This window comes from Lipomyces tetrasporus, assembly GCF_029532465.1.
Source record: "Lipomyces tetrasporus strain NRRL Y-64009 chromosome Unknown POJ06scaffold_7, whole genome shotgun sequence".
In the NCBI taxonomy this organism is placed as follows: Eukaryota; Fungi; Ascomycota; class Lipomycetes; order Lipomycetales; family Lipomycetaceae; genus Lipomyces; species Lipomyces tetrasporus.
Window position 1 is genome coordinate 127,317 of NW_026611602.1, and position 22,953 is coordinate 150,269.

At 49.7% G+C, this 22,953-nt stretch overlaps 11 protein-coding genes across 11 annotated transcripts; 9 read left to right on the plus strand and 2 right to left on the minus strand.

Moving 5' to 3' along the window:
• Positions 1-986: 986 nt before the first annotated feature.
• Positions 987-1,965, minus strand: POJ06DRAFT_126368 (uncharacterized protein). The gene is made up of 3 exons (XM_056184308.1): positions 1,684-1,965; positions 1,307-1,629; positions 987-1,258 (listed from the first exon to the last, which is right to left on the minus strand). The coding sequence occupies exons 1-3, from the start codon at positions 1,874-1,876 to the stop codon at positions 1,145-1,147; spliced, it is 630 nt and encodes a 209-aa protein (XP_056042474.1). The 5' UTR covers positions 1,877-1,965; the 3' UTR covers positions 987-1,144.
• Positions 1,966-2,868: 903 nt separating this feature from the next.
• Positions 2,869-3,924, plus strand: POJ06DRAFT_282185 (aminotransferase; the record flags this gene model as incomplete). Its single annotated transcript, XM_056190007.1, has 1 exon — positions 2,869-3,924. The coding sequence occupies one exon, from the start codon at positions 2,869-2,871 to the stop codon at positions 3,922-3,924; it is 1,056 nt and encodes a 351-aa protein (XP_056042475.1).
• Positions 3,925-4,406: 482 nt separating this feature from the next.
• On the plus strand, positions 4,407-5,661 carry POJ06DRAFT_238940 (uncharacterized protein; the record flags this gene model as incomplete). The annotated part of the gene is made up of 6 exons (XM_056186020.1): positions 4,407-4,464; positions 4,550-4,721; positions 4,974-5,164; positions 5,245-5,391; positions 5,435-5,544; positions 5,605-5,661. 6 exons carry the CDS (start codon positions 4,407-4,409, stop codon positions 5,659-5,661), a joined length of 735 nt encoding a protein of 244 aa, XP_056042476.1.
• A 740-nt stretch (positions 5,662-6,401) lies between these two features.
• POJ06DRAFT_282186 (uncharacterized protein) lies at positions 6,402-7,059 on the plus strand (the record flags this gene model as incomplete). Its single annotated transcript, XM_056190008.1, has 2 exons — positions 6,402-6,703; positions 6,810-7,059. 2 exons carry the CDS (start codon positions 6,402-6,404, stop codon positions 7,057-7,059), a joined length of 552 nt encoding a protein of 183 aa, XP_056042477.1.
• A 752-nt stretch (positions 7,060-7,811) lies between these two features.
• On the minus strand, positions 7,812-8,853 carry POJ06DRAFT_302012 (uncharacterized protein; the record flags this gene model as incomplete). The annotated part of the gene is made up of 4 exons (XM_056190755.1): positions 8,509-8,853; positions 8,415-8,456; positions 8,292-8,351; positions 7,812-8,195 (listed from the first exon to the last, which is right to left on the minus strand). The coding sequence occupies exons 1-4, from the start codon at positions 8,776-8,778 to the stop codon at positions 7,812-7,814; spliced, it is 756 nt and encodes a 251-aa protein (XP_056042478.1). The 5' UTR covers positions 8,779-8,853.
• A 790-nt stretch (positions 8,854-9,643) lies between these two features.
• Positions 9,644-11,161, plus strand: POJ06DRAFT_126488 (chaperonin 10-like protein). The gene is made up of 2 exons (XM_056184309.1): positions 9,644-9,953; positions 10,007-11,161. The coding sequence occupies exons 1-2, from the start codon at positions 9,879-9,881 to the stop codon at positions 11,033-11,035; spliced, it is 1,104 nt and encodes a 367-aa protein (XP_056042479.1). The 5' UTR covers positions 9,644-9,878; the 3' UTR covers positions 11,036-11,161.
• Positions 11,162-11,316: 155 nt separating this feature from the next.
• Positions 11,317-13,429, plus strand: POJ06DRAFT_126509 (general substrate transporter). Its single transcript, XM_056184310.1, has 2 exons — positions 11,317-11,756; positions 11,813-13,429. Exons 1-2 carry the CDS (start codon positions 11,598-11,600, stop codon positions 13,220-13,222), a joined length of 1,569 nt encoding a protein of 522 aa, XP_056042480.1. The 5' UTR covers positions 11,317-11,597; the 3' UTR covers positions 13,223-13,429.
• Positions 13,430-13,941: 512 nt separating this feature from the next.
• POJ06DRAFT_255777 (chaperonin 10-like protein) lies at positions 13,942-15,315 on the plus strand. The gene is made up of 2 exons (XM_056187928.1): positions 13,942-14,188; positions 14,244-15,315. The coding sequence occupies exons 1-2, from the start codon at positions 14,114-14,116 to the stop codon at positions 15,246-15,248; spliced, it is 1,080 nt and encodes a 359-aa protein (XP_056042481.1). The 5' UTR covers positions 13,942-14,113; the 3' UTR covers positions 15,249-15,315.
• Positions 15,316-15,871: 556 nt separating this feature from the next.
• On the plus strand, positions 15,872-16,877 carry POJ06DRAFT_126642 (uncharacterized protein). Its single transcript, XM_056184313.1, has 2 exons — positions 15,872-16,080; positions 16,149-16,877. Exons 1-2 carry the CDS (start codon positions 15,920-15,922, stop codon positions 16,792-16,794), a joined length of 807 nt encoding a protein of 268 aa, XP_056042482.1. The 5' UTR covers positions 15,872-15,919; the 3' UTR covers positions 16,795-16,877.
• Positions 16,878-18,926: 2,049 nt separating this feature from the next.
• Positions 18,927-20,339, plus strand: POJ06DRAFT_126674 (uncharacterized protein). The gene is made up of 4 exons (XM_056184314.1): positions 18,927-19,022; positions 19,078-19,701; positions 19,756-19,994; positions 20,082-20,339. The coding sequence occupies exons 2-3, from the start codon at positions 19,186-19,188 to the stop codon at positions 19,975-19,977; spliced, it is 738 nt and encodes a 245-aa protein (XP_056042483.1). The 5' UTR covers positions 18,927-19,022; positions 19,078-19,185; the 3' UTR covers positions 19,978-19,994; positions 20,082-20,339.
• A 727-nt stretch (positions 20,340-21,066) lies between these two features.
• POJ06DRAFT_126609 (Hnm1p) lies at positions 21,067-22,940 on the plus strand. Its single transcript, XM_056184312.1, has 2 exons — positions 21,067-22,120; positions 22,177-22,940. The coding sequence occupies exons 1-2, from the start codon at positions 21,255-21,257 to the stop codon at positions 22,907-22,909; spliced, it is 1,599 nt and encodes a 532-aa protein (XP_056042484.1). The 5' UTR covers positions 21,067-21,254; the 3' UTR covers positions 22,910-22,940.
• Positions 22,941-22,953: the final 13 nt, after the last annotated feature.

Below are 22,953 nucleotides of genomic sequence, written 5' to 3' on the forward strand. Positions count from 1 at the left end.
TCGTATCGTCGGCGATACGATATGGCGATATCGTCTTGTAGGCGATATCGTGTCCAGCCCTAAAATTTTTGACGGTACAGTAATCGTATCCACCCCTAGGCGTAAGGACCATTATTAACGAACGTCACAAGGTGGAGGGTCAAAGTGCCCGGTAAACACCTGTATATCGTTGTCTCGTTGACCCTGAATCCGTCCGTAGCCAGGTTGCGGCGTCTCCTCGGAATAGGCTCGCTAGGTGTGCACACTTCTTGGGTTTACTGTCGGCGAATGAATCGTCACAAGCGAATTTGATTTCAGCGTAAGCAAGGACTGTGTCCAGTTGTCGTGGCTTTCCGTAAAAGAGGGGCGCCTTATTGGACATATCTTCTTCTTCGCCAGGTAGTGTAACAAATCTACCTCCTCAAAATTACTCTCAGATGATGCCCAGCCTGAGTGTATTTCTGGGTTATATCCTGGCGGCTCAGGTGCTGCTTGTACTTCATCAATAAGTTTTAGATAATATAAGGGTTTAAAGGTAGTATATTATAATTATCTAGATCCTACTCTATGAGTATCCAAAATAAGGAGAAAGAATAGAAAAGAGTGTTTCTAATAGCTGGGCAGATTTGTTTAGTACTGATTAGTATTGATCTGTGCTATTGATCCACTTAGGTTGGCTGGGCAACTTTTTGGGACTCACGAGCTGCTTATATCTGCCAGTCTCATGAGGACGCAACTGTGAAGTACGCTGAATCCACGGCACTTTGGCTTGCGTCTCCTCGAAGGAAACTTGAGCCATTTGAGAAGGTGAGTCTCGTGGCCTGTAAAGGGATAGGACCGGTTGAGACATTAAGTTTTCCCGATGAGTAAATAAACATGAAGGCTAGAGCTGCCAGCTGAGCGATGAACACACAATATTGTTGCAACATGGACTAGATTTGCGCCACATTTGAACTGCTAATACTGAGCTCCACCTGCGCAACTGATGGACTTAAGAGCACACTGCCGTGATAAAGCCTGTCGCAAATTAGCGTTCATGCATTTATCGTGGCTTCAATTGTGTGATATATTTTAGTTACTAGTTATAACATGTAGTATTATCTTAATATATCAACCAAGCTGCAATCCACTGCGACAAGCCTGCAATGCTCAGATTCCTCTTACTCTAAACTTCATTGAGCAGAGTCAGCTGTGTGATGAGGTTTTGGGCCGTTTCATTATTAGACAGTTCCTTAAGGTGCTCAAGAAAGGAGATGTCTTTTCCAACGCGTTCATACTCCTATCACTGCATCAGCGAGACACATCCCATGTCGTCACATACACGTACCTGCCAACTTCTCCAGCCAATCAAGCCTAAGAACACTCCTTCATCTTTCTCTATCCCATTTGCATGGTAGAAGTTTGGTGTTTTAATGCCAAACTCTCTTAAAGATTCTTCTAGCCGCTTCCATGCCTCCTCTGTCGCTTTGCTAGACTTGACTTTAATTATTTGCACAAAATTTGAGGATGTGCATGAAAGCGACCGTCCTCCAGCTTCGTACAACTCTGGTGTGGCCGGAGCGGCAACAAATGGCGTAAACATCGTGCCAAAAGACGCGTAATTGGGAGAGGTTGGATAGAAGGTATGGAAGGACGACGAATCTGTCCAGTCTAGCTCTCCTCCGGTTAATAACACGTTGACGCAATATTAATGGGGAAACTTACCAAGGACGAGTATACCTCTGGTTTTTGGATCAACCGCAACACCATTGTCCTCTAGCACTACTCCGCGGAATGCCGCTTTGAGGCCCTCAACACCACAGAAGGACTGAAAAATTTGATTTTCTTTTTGTTTTAGCTCCTCAAGAGATTGAGGGTCTGGCTTGTATAATGGAAACACAAGCTCGGTGACGGGCATCTTAATTCTTTGACTCGATGTAAAGCTATTAGGTTCGGTCAGGAAACGGCCGTGCGGTTTTTCATGCGTAGAAGCAATGTCGAGTCTCGGAAGGGGAAGCTGCAGTGTTGAAAAGAACGATTCACCTTTTTGAATAGGGTCGAAAGAGAGCTGCGATCCTCCTTGCTAATACTCGATGCATGACAGAGCAACTCTTCACTTACAATGTCAAATCTCGCTCTGTACATATGTTGTCTGGTTTTGCATGCGGGATCTGTTGGTCTGGTTTGTGCCTGACAAATCCCCGCATTCCCGCACGCGGCGCTCATCTAATCAGTCCCAGCCATTCCCGCACGCGGTCCTCACCTAATCAGTACGATGCATTGGCGCACGCGGTGCGATGCTCTATGCGATGCTCTATTTGTCCCGCATAGGACTTATTTGACGAGACCGCGTGCGGGACAAGTAGGTGCATTTGCGAATATTATTCGGCGATGTACTTTTATCGCGGACGGGAGACCACCGATATCGGCGAGTGGAAAATGAATCATCCGACCATCGCCGCCGTCATCGCTCGGTTAATCCCGGCAAATCACGGCTACAACGGCATTTGCGCCGCATGCCGTCAGTTGACTCAGCGGTGAAAACGGTTTATGTACGCTAACTATTTTTAATATTATTGCTATTTTATCCAACGGCCCAGTCTGATGAACAAGAAGTGTTCTTGAAAGTTTATCACGAATTAGGGTAAATCGGCAATAGTCGGTGACTGAACTTTGACATGTCCTTGTTATGACTCTACTGACTCACTTCACTCCCTGTTCAAACATTTTAAAAGCTCAGTACTGTCCCGCAACCACTTCCTTCTTCTGTTTCCACGCCCTCATCAGACAGAAGCTATGGCGATCGAAAATATTCCTGTCACCGCGTCTTGTCCTGCGCAGACGTTCTACGCACGTGATTTAGCCATCACCCGCAGCAAGGCTCTCAAGTCATTCACCGACCCACGAACTATGACCGGCTCGACGACCGACCATATGCTCACGGTAACCTGGTCCAATTCCACTGGCTGGGGTGCCCCCGCAATCGTTCCATACGCGCCACTCCCACTCGATCCGTCCGCGACAGTGCTTCACTACGCAAACGAGTGTTTTGAGGGAATGAAAGCCTACAGGAGCAAACGGACCGGCAAAATACGCGTTTTCAGACCGGATCTCAACGCCAAGCGGCTGAACATGTCGGCAGACCGGATTGCGCTTCCGTCTTTCGACAACGACGAGTTCGTTGCGCTGCTGTGTGCTTTTGCGGCCGTCGAAGAACGCTGGCTGGCGTGGTCGGGCAATGCGACAATGTCGGACACCGATGAAAACGACTTCTTGTACCTCAGACCGATGATGATCGGCACGACACCTCGTCTCGGTCTCAGCAAACCCAACGATGCCATGCTTCTAATCATTGCAAGCAAGCTGCCCTCGTGGCACAGCCGACCGCTCCGTCTCCTGGCATCGTCGCCCGAGGAATCCGTCCGCGCTTGGCCGGGCGGGTTCGGCTACGCCAAAGTCGGTGCGAATTACGGACCGACGTTGAAGACCCAGTCCCACGCGTCTTCTCTCGGATACGATCAAGTTCTGTGGCTATTCGACGCCGACAAACGCCTCGTCACCGAGGCTGGTGGTGCGAATTTTTTCGTCGTCTGGAGGACCGAGGATGGTCGCGTCGAATTCGTTACTGCGCCATTGGAATTTGGCACGGTCTTGGATGGCGTTACCAGGAGGAGTGTTATGGAACTTGTCCGCGAACGAATGCCAGAGATATCTGTTAGTGAACGGCACTTCTCGGTCGACGAGATCGTGGCCGCTGTTGATTCAGGGAGAATCATTGAGGCGTTTGCTTGCGGTACGGCGTTTTTTATTGCGCCGGTTGGCGAAATCGGAATATCCGGCCGGGACGTCAAGATCCCGCTCAAAGTCGAGGGCAAATCGGGTGAGTATGCGCGGACTGCTAGACGGTGGTTGGAGGAAATTATGTACGGCGAAATTGAGCATGCATGGGGTGTAGAAGTTAATTAGACTTTTGTTGTAATTTGATCCAATTCTACCTGCCCTGAGTTGTCGGAGGCTGCAATGTTGCAATACACTTATGAACTTTATTTTATACTTTGAGAAATAAGCTTACGGGCACAAGCTATCGGAGATGTAATTCATAACAACCAAGAACAACAGCTATGGTCTGATAGGGGCATTTGCCTTGGTATACATCGGTACAGCTGTAAGTTATGTTTCTTATAATCTCAAGATCGTCCTCTAATTTCGCTGAAATGTCTCCTACACAACAGGTCTCCACCGGAATGTATTAGTATACCATGAACCAGGTGATGATCATGGTTAGAGGATGCTTGTCACATTTACCGCAAGACTGCGGACTCAAATACAAATGAGCTCGAGGAGTCGGCTGCCGTCACTCTGATGAGTACAGATGTAGAGCAATTCATGCTCGCCTTTGAAGATACGAACAAAGTGTGGGCCAACATCGCCCAGATTGGCTTGGCAGTATGGCTGTTGGAGCGAGACGTGTCCTGGGCGTGTATAGCCCCATCACTGTCTCGCTAGGTCAGTCATGCCATCACGCGTTCCGGCAGGAAAAGCGCCGTTCTAACCATGTCGCAGTTTCCGTTGCTGTGATCCGTACTACTAGCTCCATATCTCGGCAAGGGACAGATGAGATGGAACGAGGCTGTCCATACTAGGATTGACATGACTGCTAATATGCTTGGACAGATGAAGAAAGTCAAACTACTAGGCTTCACTGGCAAACTTGCATCGTTTGTCCAGAAGTTGCGTGCCACCGAAATTCAGACATCAGCCAGGTTCAGACTCAAGTCGATAATGATACTCTGCATTTGTAAGCCCGCTATCTGTTGGTCAAATTACGCACCATTGTCTGATTTCAATCTTGTTGCAGCCCAGATTGGTGCTATTTTCCCAGAGAGCAAATGTCGCAGCAGTTAGCTCACACCCGTCTCTCCTTTCGGCTCAGGCTTTCACGTCCTTGTCTCGGATATCTCTCCTATCTACCCCCATTGTCACACTGACCCAGTCTGTACCTATCATTGCTGCAGGAATTGGGACCCTGAAACGGATCCAGGAATGTCTGTCAACTCCCCCGCCGCAGGAAAGGCGGAATTTGAAAGTACCACAGCAGAGCCACCCATGTTCTCTGACGACGACTCTCTCCAGGGTTATGGTCCCCGACACCTGATTCACTCGTGGGATAAGAAAATGGAGAGAAACTTTCCCAGATGCAATCACTGTGCGCAACGGAAGATTTGGCTGGGGCAAGGAAGCGTTGCCCACTCTGCGCAATATTTGTTGCAAATGTTGTTGGGCCAGTCGGATCTGGGAAGACAACCTTTTTGCGAGCTATTCTCAATGAGCTGCCCGAAATTGAGGGCGAATTAGCTAGCTACGGCTCAACTTTTGCATTCTGCGATCAAAGTCCATGGCTCGTCAACTCCACCGTGCAGAAAAACATCATCGGTGAGGCATTATTAGACAGCGAATGGTACTATACGGTGTCCAGGGCCTGCGCACTCGATGTCTATTGGCGTTACTTCCATTAGGAGATCAGACTGCGGATGGCAGCAAGGGGATGACACTAAGCCGGTTCAGGGTTCAGGGTTAAAGCGAATAGTAAGTTCCGTTGTCAACTGTCTACTTTGTTCTCATAGCAAGCTCATCTGGTCACTTTAGGCAATCGCAAGATCGGTACATGCAAAGGCAGATATCATCCTCATTGACGTGGACTAGATCGATGGACCGAGAGACAGGTCTTCAGCCAGGAGTTTGCAAAGCAAGGTCTCCTTCACCAACTTGGCTCAACTGTGGTATTTGTAACGCACCCTAGTAAGTGCGAGTCTGTCTTCGTGGCAGTGGTTCAGTTCTAAGGTCATCCCCTGCCCGGTGTCGATCAAATCATCGTACTCGGAAATGATGGCAAAACTGAAGATCAGGGAAGCTTCGAAGCCTGCGGGCACGTACGGGATATATCAGGGATATGTCCATTAGAGGGCATGCGATGGACAGAGCAACGAGAGTGTCGATAACATTAGCGTTACTTCCTCTCACACTCGACGACTTCTTGCGAACTATTGAAGTCTGTTTTACCAGACAGGCAGACGGGCGATTTCTCTGTGTATTCTGTTATCTACGAGCCGCTGGATGGCTCAACTCCTTTTTCTTCTTGATCTACCTCGCCGCACCTTAGTCCAAGGACGCCTAATTAGGGTTCCAATGTCCTGTCCTCTGGACAATGAGCGGGTGCTGGCGCGTGACGGTTGACTATGTTGACTATGAACAACCGACGTTTTTAAGAGCTACAAGCGAGGCCGACGCTGACACGCCGGTGTTGAGTCCATCGGTCAGGAATATAACACCTACTCCCGACCTTATATAGCAATGCCATATTCCCCTATATTTGCCCAGGGGATGGCTTTCGCCTCGACCATTGCGGGTTACTTCCTCCACTTAACTGCTAATCAAGCACAATCATGGAGATTGTGCCACTTCCAACTGATCCCCACGAGCAGCAACGCGAGATCATGCGCCGTGCGCATTTCACATTCGAAGCGGCGTTCCGCAATATACTCAAGCTTCTCACAGATCCTCCGTGCGATGACCTTCGAAACTTCCTTGGATACTGCAAGGTGTGGTGCAGAGCGTTAATTGAGCATCACGACGCTGAAGAGACCGTTATTTTCCCATTTCTTCAGCGTAAGCTCGACTTTGCCGAAGAGTTATTGCAGCACAAGGAGTTGTACGAGGCAATTGATGCCTTCCTAGAAAATATAACGTCTGCACAAAGAAATCCAACCACATTCGATCCAGCTGGATGATCAAATCTTGAAGGGTGCAGAGCTTCGCCAAGAAGTCGAGGATTTGGCGCCCCAGCGCTTAAGAGTGTTCACGTCTGAGGAGATACGTGATTGGTCAGAGAGCCAGACAAAATACTATATGAACCACCCGAGTTTTGCTACAGGCTTGTCATTCCTCAGGTCCCATACTCCGCCGGAACACAAATCTTGGCCACCTTTGCCGTGGCCTGTTGAGAAATTCTTGCTGCCTTTGATTGCCATGCGACATAGTGGTTACTGGAAGTACTTGCCACTCAGAGAATTAGGACGTTCGATTTCAGCAGGTGATGTTTGAGTTGTGGATACTCTTGTGATGTATTGTTAGCATATAATGGATCTTACGATGTGCACGATTCCAGCTATACGACTGTTCGTTCTTGGCCAGTACTTGCACGCTGGTTGCGGCCAACCACAGTTCCATGGTGCAGAAAGCTTTCTGTGATATCTAAAACCTTATCGCATCCGTCTGAATAAGTGTTCCAGATCTCTACTGGCTTCTGTTAGTCTTCATAACATGTAGCTTCACGAATCTCTGATTTAAGTTTGCTAGTATCTGTGCGCAACCCTAAACCTCCAGAGTACGCGGCCAGTGGCATTTCTGATATTTCGAAACATATCAGTGGCAGTTTTTTCCTAAAGGGGACAAGATTGTCGCGCAAGGCTGTAAATGCCAGAGAGCTCGGAAACGATTGACACTCACCAGTCTCAGCGGATATCACCACAACGCCACAGCATGTGACAACATCGTGGCTAGGGATCTGTTCCCGGAGACGCTACCCACCATCCTGTGAGTTTTCAACGAAACAACCCCAGGAAACTCCAGGCAAGGGCTAGCACAGCTCCGTCACCAGGTATGTTTAAGCTAATGGATTGAATAGAGATGGTAGATTTCTTTTCCATGCTCCCAATAAGGGGATGAGAAATAAGTAAATTTTGCTAAGAACACATTTTTGGCAGCGATGGGATAATAATTACAGCAAGACTTTTTTTCTTCCACTGCACAACCGACCCACATGATTACCATAACCATGCCCAGGAAAAAATCTTCTAGATAACCGGAAGCTGGGATATAATTCCGTTTTTCTTCTGTGCAACATACAGAGTTGAGTTTCCAGGAGCAGTTGCAAAATAAAGGTAGTTACGCATTGCATTTCCCGACAGTCGAGGTTGCGGAAAACCAGGTTGTGCAGTAGTAATCACAGCAATTTCCTCAAACCAAGGTGAAACAGCTGTTCCATCTGCCTTGATTATCTGCATTTCCAGAACAATCCGTTCACGAAATATGCCACCAGAGGCTGTTGAGAAAAAGGCACCACCGAGCCGTCCTGCATAGGAATAAGGGTTATAACCCAGAAATGCCAAATCTGTTGTGAAAATAGTCTGCACGTCAGACCCAGTATCATTCATAATGGAGTCGAGAATGATATCTGGCTGACCACCGTAGATAGCTGGGAGTCAATCTTGCAAAAATCTGCTGAAGGATTAGAAATAGAAAAATCCATCCTAGAAGTACGCTAAAGCTGCTACCTCATGCATATTCCAGACAACCGTGTGCCCGTACGACGCTGAGTGTGACATTTGGATATGCTATGAATTGTGACAGTAAGACCGCTGGTCCTCACAATAGCTACGACTAATATGAGATACTACCTGCGGCGTCTGAGTTGTCTGCATAAACTGATGATGAATACTCTAAGCGTCAAGTAAGTAATCTATAACAACCCAAACCAGAACTAAGACGAACCTCGGCCCATACAGCCGAACCTGGAGGAATCTCCTTGGGCAAACCATCAACAATTTTCCCGTCGAAAATCCAGGTGATTTTTCCTGGCCGCAACTCCTTTAGTTGGCCAGTTTCATACAAGTGTATAAGAAACAAGATATTCTTGCGCTGATATTCTTGCGACTCATCCAAGAGCAGTGAGCGTAAATGGCGTACTCTCTCCTCCGGGGTGATACAAAAGGGCTCTGACCAGGCAGGGAGAGGGTTGAATGTTGGTTTTGAAGTCGACATTGTGACTGGAAGTTCTGTTAGGGGAGCTGAAAACGATCCAGTAGGGACGGACGTGGGTACTGCGGAGAATTTATCAGCGGAGGCGTTGGCAGTCTCTGAGCGAATCAATATTATATCTCGCCACCAAGAAGCTTTAAACTTTCGTATCACGGGACATTTCCAATCCGGCAACCCTAGCCCTAAACGGATTTTGCTACGAAACAAACAGAAATTTTACTCTTTATCCGCAGTAGCAAGAAGATTAAGGTTTTAATGCCCGTCGGGTCAAGGGTTAAAAAAAACCACGTAAATAACGCGGCCTGCTAGAGTGTTTCCACCCCAATAATGTTACCGCAGGCGTATATTTGAGCATCAGTCATTATTTTAACTATGGCAAAGGGTGTGATTAGGCAGAATTAGTGGTGTCCGCGAATAACGAATTCGTAGTTCGAATACGAATAAATGACGATTTCTTGCTTACTAATGCGAATACGGATGATGTTAGATCCAGCAGTTTTCAATACGTCATTAACAATTCCCAGTACAAGCCAAAGCCATTCGGCTCATACGACATCGACATCAAGATCTCCGCCTGCGGAATTTGCGGTTCTGACGTACACACAGTCAGGGGGGCTGGGGCGACGCCCGCCTCCCACTGGTCGTCGCCCACGAAATCATTGGCACGGCCATCAAAGTCGGCGACCGCGTCGGCGTTGGTGCACAGATCGGTTCGTGCATGAATTGCGAGGAAATTATGTACGGCGAAATTGAGCATGCATGGGGTGTAGGAGTTAACTAGGCTTTTGTTGTATTTGATCCATTCTACCTGCCCTGAGTTAGACGGAGGCTGCAATGTTGCAATAGACTTATGAACTTTATTTTATACTTTGAGAAATAAGCTTACAGGCACAAGCCATCGGAGCTGTATTCATAACAGGGTTCGCCGAAACCTACAGCCAAACCGTGCTGTCGTCGGCGATTTTGGGGTCGACAACGTCGGAGACGACTAAGAGCGGCAAACAGCGGGATGCTGCAGCCGACAGTATATAAGGGCATTATGGGGCGCATTTGTGGAAATGGGGTATACTGACTGTAGCCCAGATAAGACTGAATAATTCACAATGGTTTATCCCGATACTTTCAAAGGCTTTGCTGTCGAATCATACGAGACCTGGGCGTCGCCCAAGGAATTTGAGGTGTGCATTGGCTTTTTTCCAGAAGTTTTCAATACGCCATTAACAATTCCCAGTACAAGCCAAAGCCATTCGGCTCATACGACATCGACATCAAGATCTCCGCTTGCGGAGTTTGCGGTTCTGACGTACACACAGTTAGGGGCGGCTGGGGCGACGCCCGCCTCCCACTGGTCGTCGGCCACGAAATCATTGGCACGGCCATCAAAGTCGGCGACAAGGTATCTGGCATCAAAGTCGGCGACCGCGTCGGCGTTGGTGCACAGATCGGTTCGTGCATGAATTGCGACGATTGCAAGAACGATAACGAGGCGTATTGTGAGCAGAGAGTGGGTACTTACGGTGGTGTGTACCCGGTTGATAATGTGGATGGTGCCGCCGGTGTTGTAACCCAGGGTGGATATGCATCGCATATTCGTGCGCACGAGCAGTTTACGTTTAAGATTCCTGACGTGCTTGAGACGCATCTGGTCGCGCCGATGATGTGTGCTGGTATCACTACTTATTCGCCCCTCGTGCGCAATGGCTGTGGACCAGGCAAAACCGTCGGAATCATTGGTATAGGCGGTCTCGGTCATTTCGGCATTCAGTGGGCAAAGGCATTGGGCGCGGATACTGTCGTTGCGATTTCACGGTCTGATTCAAAGAAGCAGGACGCATTGAAGCTTGGTGCCGACGTATTCCTCGCAACAGAAAAGAAGGGGTGGAATGGCGAATATAAGCGCAAGCTCGACTTGATCGTCAACTGCGCGAACTCGACAGACGGTTTCGCTCTGGGAGAGTACTTGTCGCTGTTGAAGACGCACGGCCGGTTCATCAACGTTGGCCTTCCAGAAGGTGATGGATACAAGATCAATCCGATGTCACTGCTGTCGAATGGCGTATTGATTGGCACGACACACATCGGCAGCAAGACCGAGATTTTAGAAATGTTGGATTTGGCTGCGGAGAAAGGCATCAGACCTTGGGTGACAACGATTCCGGTGTCGGCGGCGGGATGTGGCGAGGCTTTAGAGAAATGCTATCAAAACAAGGTCAGGTATCGTATCACACTGGTTGACTTTGACAAGGCGTTTGGAAATTAATCTGATCCCATGTTAAAGAGCATGATTAAATTATTTAAATTAACAGGAATGAAATTGTGTCGTCGAATTTGTGGAGTCATATTATTGTAGCCAACCTTGCGGTGACAATATCATCCCATGCTGAAATAGTTGGAAACAGCCGAGAAGTTCGGTTTAAGAAGCCAAGCATCGTGCGATTTCACCGAACGCGGATTTAAGTAAGTCCGAGATCGGATTAATTTCTCTAGTGTAAATCTTGGTCGCGTAAGGGGATGCTACGAGCACCACACAGAGACACCCGACGGTGGCGACATCCCATCAGAATATTGATTGATTTGCTTTGGTATCAACTCCACGAATTTGGTTGCCATTATAGAGCTGTGGTGTCTGAGCAGGTCTGGCACCATTATTGTAGCTACAAGAGAGTGTGGGGTAGACGGAGGTCAGCGCACCTCCGCATTCAAAATTTCTGTGTGGGCTGCTGTCGAGACCGCTTATCGAGATCTATAGGGTAGTTATCTCTGGCCCGTTCTTTCGTCTTCTCGATTTTCTTCTAAGCTGCTACTGCAGTGCCGAGTTTGACATGGGACTACCTAATGTCTCCGTGCTCCTCATTTGCGCCTTCGTCGCCCTCGGCGCGCTAATATTCGGCATGGACGGTGGCTACTTTTCCGGTGTGCTCGCCATGGATGATTTCATCCGCACTTTTGGCTCGCTCCAGCCGTCTGGCGAGTACGTAATTGTAGGTCGTTTCTCTACATAAGTCGTACAGACGCACACTAACAACAGTCGATCCAGTCGAGCTCACGGCAGTCATTCATGACGAGTTTCCCGTATCTGGGCCAATTTATAGCTGCTCTGATAGGCGGATTCGTGGGCAACCTAACCGGTCGAAGGTGGGGCCTATTTCTCATGTGCATGACCTCCGTCGTCGGCGTGTTCATGCAACTGTTTGCAAAGAATGTGGCATTACTAGTCGCAGGCCGGTTCTTCAACTATTGCGCAATTGGCTTCGCGACAATCTTCGTGCCAATGTACCAAGCCGAGACTGCGCCCAGCGCGTTGCGCGGGGTCATGATCACGATGTACCAGTTCAATGTCGTCCTTGGGTCGTTTGTGATTTCGATTGTGGATAATTTCACGGCGAAGATTAATGGGCCGGCCAGCTGGAAGATTCCTATCGGCGTCCTTCTTTGCTTGCCCGTGCTGATCTTACCTGGACTGCCCGTCATTCCTGAATCCCCGCGGTGGCTCGTCAAGAAGGCCAAACTTGACAAAGCAAAGCGGGCGCTGCTTGTGCTGCACCGCGGCGAAGAGTCATTTGACGTCGACAGCGAGCTAAGAGTACTTTCGCTTGCCGTGCGTCACCAGGAGGAACTCAATCTTGCTGGTGGCACATACCTCGACTGTTTTCGCGGCACAAACCTTCGCCGCACAGCAATCGCTTGTTTTATACAGATATGGCAGCAATTCACCGGCGTGTCGTTCATCTTCAACTACGCCACCGTTTTCTTCACCAAGGTCGGCGTCAGTGAGCCATTCATCATCACGATAATCACGAACCTTGTCAACGTGGTCGGCACAGTCATTTCCTTCTTCATAGTCGACAAGATCGGTCGGCGGCCACTATTACTGGTCGGCAGCGTGATAATGTTCATAGGGCACTTTTCCGTCGGAGTATGCGGCGTCGTATCAGACCACGATCCTACCAACCACAGTGCACAAATAGGCGTAGTCGTGTTCACGCTCATATATGTGCTCGGGCTGGCGTCGACTTGGGGCCCGCTGGGCTGGGTCATCACGTCCGAAATCTCGAATAACATGGTCCGCGAGAAAACTCAAGGTCTCGGTTCCGCGACCAACATATTGTTCTCGTGGGTGGTGACGTTCAGCTTGCCGTATTTGCTCAACGACGATAAAGCCGGGTTGGGATCGAAGGTAGGGTTCATATATGCCGGCCTCACCCTCTGCGGGCTTGTGTACGTGTGGTTTTACGTTCCCGAGACGCGAGGACTTTCATTAGAAGACTTAGACGAGCTGTTTGAGCAGAAAGTCCCGACGCGGAAATTCACGTCTTACCGACTCCAATCCGACAAACATAAGAGTGACACGAATGAGGTCAAGGCGGATGAAAAACTAAACCCTGAGAAAGTTCAGACTTGGGAGCTGAAAAACGGTGTTGGAGCGTTTGATCGATCTAGATTATAGAGTGCATTTGCCATTTTGTATATATCACGTTGGATTGGTCTCGTTGTTTTCTTATTTGGGATCTCGGAATGGCGTCTACGGCTGAATTGAGTAGATTAGGTTTTATTGTTTGGGACTTAGAATGGAAATTAACACTGGCGCATTTCTTGAGATGAAGTCGGATGTATCGTCCGTTGTACTGGCCACACGGAGTCCAGCGACTTCTCTGACTGTCAATTGACATTGTTACATTTATAGATACAGACTTGCGATTGTCTCGTCTACAGTGCAATCTGCATGATATCTTACAGCGGCTAATTTTACTTCCAGTATGGCGACAGTTCTTGAATGCACCAGGAATTCTCGACCAACACTGTCATGAAATAGTCACCAAGAATAAAGAGAATTTCTAGGTCGCGCACATTGGATATACATCACGAATCACACGGATAAAGACTCAGATTCAAATCGGTAGAAGATATTCCGACCGAGCTCAGTGACCTGACTGAACTCATTCTGATTGAGTACACTCGGCACGGCGTCGCGTCGAATCGCGTTTGGAGCGCCACTTGGTCGCCGCCGTTAGCCTGCGCGTATCTGCTGTGGCAAAACTAAGCCAAAGGTGGCCAGTTGCGCTCCCGCCGCCCGACGCTTCATTTCCGCTATCCTGGGTCCTCAAGTACAATCCAACTGCACTAAGAATTAGTATGTACTTCCGTCTCAATTGACCCTCAGCCTCGCGCAGGCAAACTCTGAAACCCTGGGTCGACGCCGCTGATGTCAGTGTACTTCAGCCTGCGTATATATACCTCCGTGCTCCCACATTGGTCAATTTTATCTCCCCAATTGTTTCCGACCGTCATTGCTCAAAATATTTAGATAATACGTTTTCTGCAAATTCACAATTACAATATGGTGTATCCCGATACTTTTGAAGGATTTGCGGTTCAGTCCGCTGAGACCTGGACGCAGCCAAAGCGCACTGAGGTAGGAGATTTTCTAGTTTAAACATTTGATGCGGCAGATGGTAACTGTTTCATAGTACAAACCGCGTCCATTCGAGGAGACAGATATTGACATCAAAGTCATCGCCTGCGGTGTCTGTGGTTCTGATGTGCACACCGTCACCGGTGGCTGGGGATCATGCCCGTATCCGCTCGTTGTTGGACATGAGATCGTCGGCCACGTCGTCCGTGTCGGATCCAAGGCCACGACCGGCCTCAAGGTCGGCGATCGTGTCGGCGTCGGCGCCCAGGCGTTCGCGTGCTTGCAATGCAACCAGTGCAAGAATGACAACGAGATTTACTGCAAGCACCAGTTGGATACCTATGGTGCGACTTTCCCGGGCGGGTTTATCAGCCAGGGTGGATATGCCTCGCACGTGCGAGTGCATGAGTACTTTGTCTTCCCGATCCCAGATGCGCTCGAGACGAAGTTGGTCGCGCCGATGTTGTGCGCCGGTGCCACTGCTTTCTCGCCACTGTACCGCAACGGTGCCGCTCCAGGCAAGAAGGTCGGCATTGTCGGTATCGGTGGAATCGGCCACTTTGGCATTCTCTTTGCCAAGGCTCTCGGCGCTGAAGTCTGGGCGATTTCCCGATCCAACGCCAAGAAGGAGGATGCGTTGAAGTTGGGCGCAGATGGCTACATCGCTACTCAGGAAGAAGACTGGGCCGCTCCGCACGCCATGACGTTCGACCTGATCGTTAACTGCGCCAACTCGAGCAAGAATTTCAATCTCGACGACTACCTCTCGCTTCTAGACGTCAATGGCAAGTTCATCAACGTCGGTCTGCCTGAGGGCGACGGTTTCCAGATTCACCCATTCAAGATGATGGGCAATGCCGCTGTTTTCGGATTCAGCCATATTGCCTCGCGCAAGGAGATTTTGTACATGTTGAATTTGGCTGCCGAGAAGGGACTTCAGCCCTGGGTTGAGACTGTCCCTGTTGGCGAGGAAGGCTGCGGCACGGCATTGAAGAGATGTCATGATAACGACGTCAAGTACCGGTTTACTCTGGTTGATTACGAAAAGGCATTCAATTAGATTAGCATTCAGACCTGTATTTAGATTTGCTGTTAGGCTTGCTGTAAATAGATGATTGATGACGTGATTTGATTTGTTAGCTTGAGACGGCCTCAATGACCATACCGAACGAGGCCATCTCTGTGTAGCCATAGTCTGTAGCCATAGTCCACTTAAATTGCCACACTTTTAGTGGGCTATATCCGATTAAAGATTGAGTAGCAAATTACTTCCGCATGATGCCCGCTACCATCTGCTATGTCTTCTAGGATCCCTGATCCCTCTACCATTGTACTACTATCGATCGGAGACTCCATATCAAGACCTCTTGATTCGCTGCATCCTCAAAAATCATGCTTGTCTATCCATCCGCGTCAATTTCCACAACTCGATTGAGCCGCTGCCTAAGAAATACCCGAAACATAACTCATTTTCATGCCGTTAAATCGTGAAATCTCGCAATCGCCACAGCCACCTCTGTGCACAATATCAGCTACTGCATACAGCAGTCGAAGGTACGTTTTTGACTCTTTGACCCTGCTATAGAGTTACTTGGATTGTCGCCATGGAAACCTAACCCCATGACTTTTCTCGGCTATCACCAACGATCGCCCACCTGTCACAACTCTGTCTGTACAAATTATATCAGCTACTCTAGATTGCTCATCGGACGGTTACGCTGGGTCCCGAATATGTCGGTGCTTTCTCAGGGAGCTGAGGCTAATAGCTTTGACGATGTTTTAGACTTCATCCGCCGACGGTCATTAGACGGACGACTGTATATTTCGTTATGCAAGCGTGATTACTATCGGTTGCAAAGAGCGGCGGAAGATCTATATGGTGAAAGAAGTCGGTATGATATTGCGCTGATATGATATGCTGCAATCTGGGGTGTAATTTAGACTAAGTTCAAAATCACAGGGTCCCTCGATTTGAATATAATTCGCTGCTGTCGCGAGCAACACTTACATCGTTCCAATCCGACCTCAGCACAATAGTACATGATGACGTCGGTTTTATGATCCGATATAGTGCAACCTCGCAGCTAAAGGCGCATGGATTTCCGGAGAGTATCTGGTCTAGAGTGAAATGGCCCAGCCGCTTTGTGAGGCGTTTTTCGAAGAGATATTTCACATCCTATAAGGTAGTGGAAGCGGGGGCGGAATTTTACACGGGAGGCATTTCATTCAGCACACCGACTTGCGCTGTTATAGGATGGACGATGGAACAGTACTCTGATATTCAGGACGATGTCCGGCTTCTGCTTTATGGGGTTGAGTACCAGGCTGTCATTGTGGTCCGTATCGAGGAATCTCCACAATATCATTCGCCAGTTGTCGACGAAGCAGTCGAATTCATCAGACCTGACTATGACCAGGAACGTGATATCCTTCAAGCCGAATTTTGGGATATTTCGAAAACGTCTCTCTTAGGTCCATACGTATATGGTAATTTTGCCTGGGTTGGGCGAATTGCCAACCTCTTTCTTGAGGTGTACAAGAGACGCGGCAAGACTGACGAGCCAGAGGTGACGAGACATGTGCGTATGCCTCGAAAGTGTGGTTAGTGTGCTGCTAACCTCGTTGTGTGCCAGTTTATCGTTCAAGACGGGCAGTGCGTTAAGCAAGGAAAGATAAACCTTAATCTTACGATCGGCGAATTGGCTCCGACGGCCGAAGTCACTAATTCGAACAAGAGAAGCATACCAGTAACAATTGATGTGGACGCATTGTTAGAGCGTGTTCAGATCGCAATGGTATATACGGGAGTAGATCGGTTTGCATTTTACTGTCTGCATCCAGAAAGTTCGGCCTGAGCCGTTTATCTGGGCCGCGATATATCTTGCATCATAACCCTGACGTGAATTCAAGCCAATAACTGTCGTGATTGTCTGATGATACCTGGTGACGATACAGTGCAAGAATGCTCCAAATTTATTCCGCTGCGAACTTTCAGTCATATTACTGTCATACTTCACAGCATCGGTCGTTAAAAAGCAAACTGAGTATACGAGTCAGCAGGTTGTACCCTAACCACGAACAGCTACGTCAACAATGTTTCCACGTAAATAGGTTTTACTTACCATATATTAATGCTGCAAGAAATCAACGTGTCAGCAATAATCAGTACCATGAGCGGGGGACTTGAGTTGCTTGATGTTTGCTGCGCTCTCTAGCACTACAGGGAGCTGTGTTATAGGCTCTCAGCAACAACAGTTCCCCCCCCCCTTGTGCCCGTCGTGAACATACAACAGAAGGGAACCAGACGCAAGCGGAAAGACGAAGATACTCAGAAGAAGGAAATGCATTTTCCATAGCATCACCGTGTTGACTTGGAGTTGAACGTTAAGAACTACTGGAGTGTGTTTATTGATGGTTTCGTTTTGGCAAAACACATTCTTGGATGAACCTTCCCTTCCAGCATGTTGCATTAAAAGAAATCTCGCCATCTAAAGACAGACAAGAAAGGATAAAGTTCAAAAATCGCGTCGCGTTTGAATCTTACCAATGTATATATATGGTAATCTCTTGTACCCATGGATTAGGCAAAGTGCATTATCAGACTTCAAGAAAAAGTTTGGATCCGCTCTCGAGGAAATGGATACCAAAACCAATCGTGCCGCAACTTGAGTGCTATTCTGTCCAGTGGAGCAATGAAACACGAACAAAGTACAATAAAAGCGGGATGTATGCTGGCTTTGAGCTATGGAGTACAGTGTCAATTTCAGTAGCTTTCTTTCATCTTGCCAGCTTCTTTCATCTCTTTTGAATCGACTCTCCATTCGGAGCTCAACGGTCCGAAGTTCTCATACACAGGTGGTGAAATCTCGTGATACGAATGACACTCATGATTCTAAACTAAAGTCCATCGCATATCAATTATATTAATCCTACCTTCCACTGTCGAGGTGTCCTGCACAAGAGTCTTCGAAGCCTCTGGCTGAGAGGAGAGCGTGAATGTACCAGGAAAGTCACTGACCCCAACAACGCAAAACTAGCTAGTAGGTCGCATAAATCTTCTATTCTGGATAAATACCACAATAGGCCGTAGGCATACTCCGAGAAAGAATGCGAGAGCGCTTTCCAGACATACACCACCGTCCGGGCATGTCCTTCGAGCAAGCTACTGTCCTCGCATTAGGTCTCTCAGATGCAGCTCGCGGGATGTTGCACAAAGGCACCTGGAGCCTCAGTACCCCTCAGCGAATCAGAAGCCGACCGGCAAGACTCTGGTCGGCGATGGGCTACGAGCGTCGGAATAATCCTATTCAGCTCGGAGTTGTTGCCGGCTACGAGGTCATCACCACTAAATCGCCAAGAATTTCGTTTGCGTCAAGAAGCTGGATTCAGCCAGACCGCTGATTATAAGAGTAACGTGATAGTCGATGAGCTGGCCTCGGTGCTCAAGGATAAGACAACTGCTAGCGTATTCGATGCCATCGGTCAATGGCGTGTTCGAGACCTGCGCAGACGTAACTGGCATTTCCATCAATAAAATGGACGCCGTGAGTGGATTTAGCTTCGAAACCTAACCCCATGACTTGCCATTTCCATGGTGCACTCGTCACAACCCTGTCTGCACAAATTATATCGGCTACTCTAGATCGCTCATCGGACTGTTAAGCTGTTTTTTGAATATATCGGTGCATTCTCAACAAGCCGAGGCTGATCGCTTTGACTATGCTTTAGATTTCATCCGCCGACGGCCATTAGACGGGCGAGTTTATATTTCGTTATCCAAGCGTGATTATTGTCGGTTGCAAAGTGCGGCGGAGGATTTATATGGTGAACATCGGTATGATATTGCGCTGATATACTGCAATCTGGGGAGTAATTCAGACTAAGTGCAGAATCAAAGGTGGCCGCCCCGACTTGACTATAATGCGCTGACGTCGCGAGCAACTATTACAACGTTCCCATCCTACATTAGCACAATAGTTCGGGGTGCAGTCCATTCCATGATCCAATATTCTGCAATCTCACAGCTAAGGGAACATGGATTTCCAGAGAACATTTCGTCTAGTGTACAGTCGCTCTACTCTGTGAAAATACCTTTCTGCACAAGGTATAGTGGGTCCATAAAGTATGTGGATGCTGGAGCGGTATTCGGCAGGGATCGTTCACATACACGGACATGTGCTGTTATAGGATGGACGGTGGAACAGTGTTCTGATATTCAGGACGACGTCCGGCTTCTGCTTTGTGGGGCTGAGTACCAGACTGTCATTGTGGTTCGCATCGAGGAATCTCCACAATATCATTCGCCAGTTGTCGACGAAGCAGTGGAATTCATCAGACCCGACTATGACCAGGAAATTGATATCCTTCGAGCCGCATTTTCAAATATTTCGGAAAAGTCTCCCTTAGGTCCATACGTGTATGGTAATTTTGCCTGGGTTGGACGAATTGCCAACCTCTTCCTTGACGTGTACAAGAGACGCGGCAAGACAGACGAGCCAGAGGTGACGAGACATGTGCGTATCCGTCGAAAATGTGGTTAGTGTGCTGCCAACCTCGTTGTGTGCCAGCTTATCATTCAAGACGGGCAGTGCGTTAAACGAGGAAAGATGAACCTTAATCTTACGATCGGCGAATTGGCTCCGACGGCCGAAGTCAATAATTCGAACACGAGAAGAATACCAATAACAATTTATGTGGACGGATTATTATCCTGTCTTGAGATGGCAATGGTACAGACGGGAGATCTTCGGTTTGGATATTACTGTCTGCGTCCGGAAAGTTCGGCCTGAGCCGTCAACATGGGCCCGTAAGATATATCTTATATCTGAACACTGACGTGAATCCAATGCAAGCTAATCAGTTTTGGTTTCGGTTGTCTAATGCTTCCTGGCAGATATTATGGGAAAATATTTTCGCAGATGCGCCTGTGCCGCTCAAGACCTTGGCCGCCGCGCAGTTGTAGGTATCGCGCCAGGGCCACTTTTGTGTTACAGGATAAGGCTCGCCCCTAGCCCCTGTCTATATACGATTCCACTCCCACACATCAAGCCCACCTTCTTTCTGCGCTCAAATAATCGTGCAAACAATTCGCACATGACGGAGCGTTGAGTCAAACCGTATTTGGGTCGCCGCGCGGCGTGGTGGCTGCAAAAAAATTCTCAGGATTTGGCGTTATCATGGATGTGGCAGCAGGTAGAAAGTCGGTTTAGTATTAGTAGTATCTAATTTAACAAATAATAAACATAAGTTAATTATTGCAAGTATGATTCTGCTGAACTGTCGGCCTGCATTGTCAACGGGTCGGGAATAGTATGACTGGGCCATGGCGCAGGCGGATTAGCTAAGCTATCATTCAAGAAAAGACGATTTGGTTGGTAGCGGGCGTGACGATACACCGCTATACAGCGATAGAATGAGATACACAAGTCATCTACTGCAGCTATAACAACGATTGCGGGAGCCGGCGACAGACCTGCTTCCAAGCGATGACTCAATTGCATGTCCCGCGGCTGTCTTTACATGTCTTACGACGCCTTCGGCAACCCAGCCAGGCGGGAGGCGGGAGGCGGCGGCCGAAGACATACTGGCGTCGGTGGCGGCGCCGCTGAAGACCTCGGCACACATATCCGCGCCATGGCATGCCGACGTCCAGGGTTCATTTCGTTCCGCGTCGTTTCCATTGGAATACATTCTCTCGGATGAACAATTCTATACGTAGTATACATGGCGTGTTGGCCATACGTCTTGTAGGAACATCTGTGGGCACGGCTGGGCTTTTATCAAAGTTCAGGACCGAACGGCTTATCTAAACTGCAACCTCTGACCCAGGACCGAGCCCTAGCCGGGCCGTGTGGTCGATACCTACGGCGGATGCAGCGCAGTACATGGTCGCTATATCGGTCCACTGACCACTGACTGTCCGAGGATTTACTGAACTCTGATAACCACTCGTCGGGGCCGTGGCAATCTCGGTCCACAACCGGGTCTGGGGCCGTGTGCGGTAGAATTTATATACCATGTCCACGAGGGCCGTCGTGGCCGTCGTCATCGCACGCTTTCCGCAGCCATGGACACAGCAGTAGCAGCACCGCACGTCGTCGAATCAGTCCCGCCGAACGGCACCGCCAACCAGGACGACATCCAGCTCGGCCAGCTCGGGTACAAGCCCGAGCTCAAGCGCTCGTTCTCGCTGCTGTCCATGATCGGGTTCTCGTTCGCGATCCTGACGTGCTGGACCGCGCTCGGCACGACCCTGTCGTCTGCCATGCTCAACGGCGGGCCGGCCGCGCTCTTGTGGGGCTGGATCGGCGTGTGCTTCTTCACCGTGTTCGTCGTGCTCAGCATGGCCGAGATTTGTTCGGCGTTTCCTGTCGCGGGCGGCCAGTACTCGTGGGTGCTGCTCGTGACCGAGTTCAAGCCGTGGGGGCGGGGCCTGTCGTACGCGACGGGCTGGATCCAGCTTGCCGGCCTGCTGTGCATGGGCTCGACCGCGCTGTTCCAGGTCGGCACGATGATTGCCGGCCTGGCGATCGCCAACGACGACGACGGGTCGTACGAGTGCAAGAACTGGCAGGTCGTGCTCATGTGCTGGGCGACGTGCGTCGTGTGCGTGCTGATCAACATGTTTGGCAACCACATCCTCAACCGGTTCAATGACGTCGCGCTGTGGTGGTCGGTCGTCGGGTTCGTGATCACGACCGTCGTCGTGCTGGCGGTGACTCCGGGCAAGCGCGACGCCGGGTTCGTGTTCACGTCGACGATCAACTCGTCCGGGTGGAACGACCTCGGGATGGCCGTCATTCTCGGCATCCTCCAGTCCGCGTACGGCATGTGCTGCTACGACGCGCCGGCCCACATGAGCGAGGAGCTGCACAACGCGTCGCGGGACGCGCCGCGGGCCATGGTCCTGTCCGTCGTGATCGGCTTCGTCACGTAAGTCCCGAGCGATTTTGGTGGTGATCAATATCCGCTAACGTATGACTGCAAAGCGGCCTGGTGTATATTATCGCGCTGCTGTTCTGCCTGGTCGACCTCGACGCGGTCGAGTCGACCGCGACCGGCGTGCCGCTGCTGGAGATCTTTTACGACGCGACACAGAGCCGGGCCGGCGCGTCGTGCCTGCTCGTGATCACGCTCGTGTGCTCGTTCAACGCCGCCAACGCGCTCCTGACCGAGGGCTCGCGGTCCGTGTATGCGTTTGCGCGCGACGGCGCGATGCCGTTCTCGGGCTGGCTTTGCAAGGTCGACGGCCGGCTGAACGTGCCCGTCAACGCGCTCGTCGTGTCGGCCGTGTTCCAGTGCGCGTTCATCGCCATCTACTTTGGGTCCGAGGTCGCGTTCCTGACGGTCCTGTCGATCGCGACGGTCGGCCTGTACGTGTCGTACCTGTTGCCGATTGTCGCGCTCATGATCCACGGCCGCGACAACTTCACGCCCGGGCATTACTCGCTCGGCAGGCGGTGGGGGTGGCTGTCGAACGTGCTCGGGTCGGTCTATCTTGTGTTCACGACCGTGTTCTTCTTCTTCCCGACCGCGCTGCCGGTCACGGGCGGCAACTTCAACTACTGCATCGCCGCGTTCGGCATCACGGCCCTGTTCGGGACCGTCAGCTGGGTCGTGACGGGCAGGAAGAATTATATCCGCAAGATCGAGGTGTCGCACGGCGTTGACGTCGACGACGAGGCAAAGTACGACGTCGTCGAGAGCTTGGACGAGAAGTGAGTCAGAGTGTATTGTACATATGTATGTAAATAGAACAAGATCGT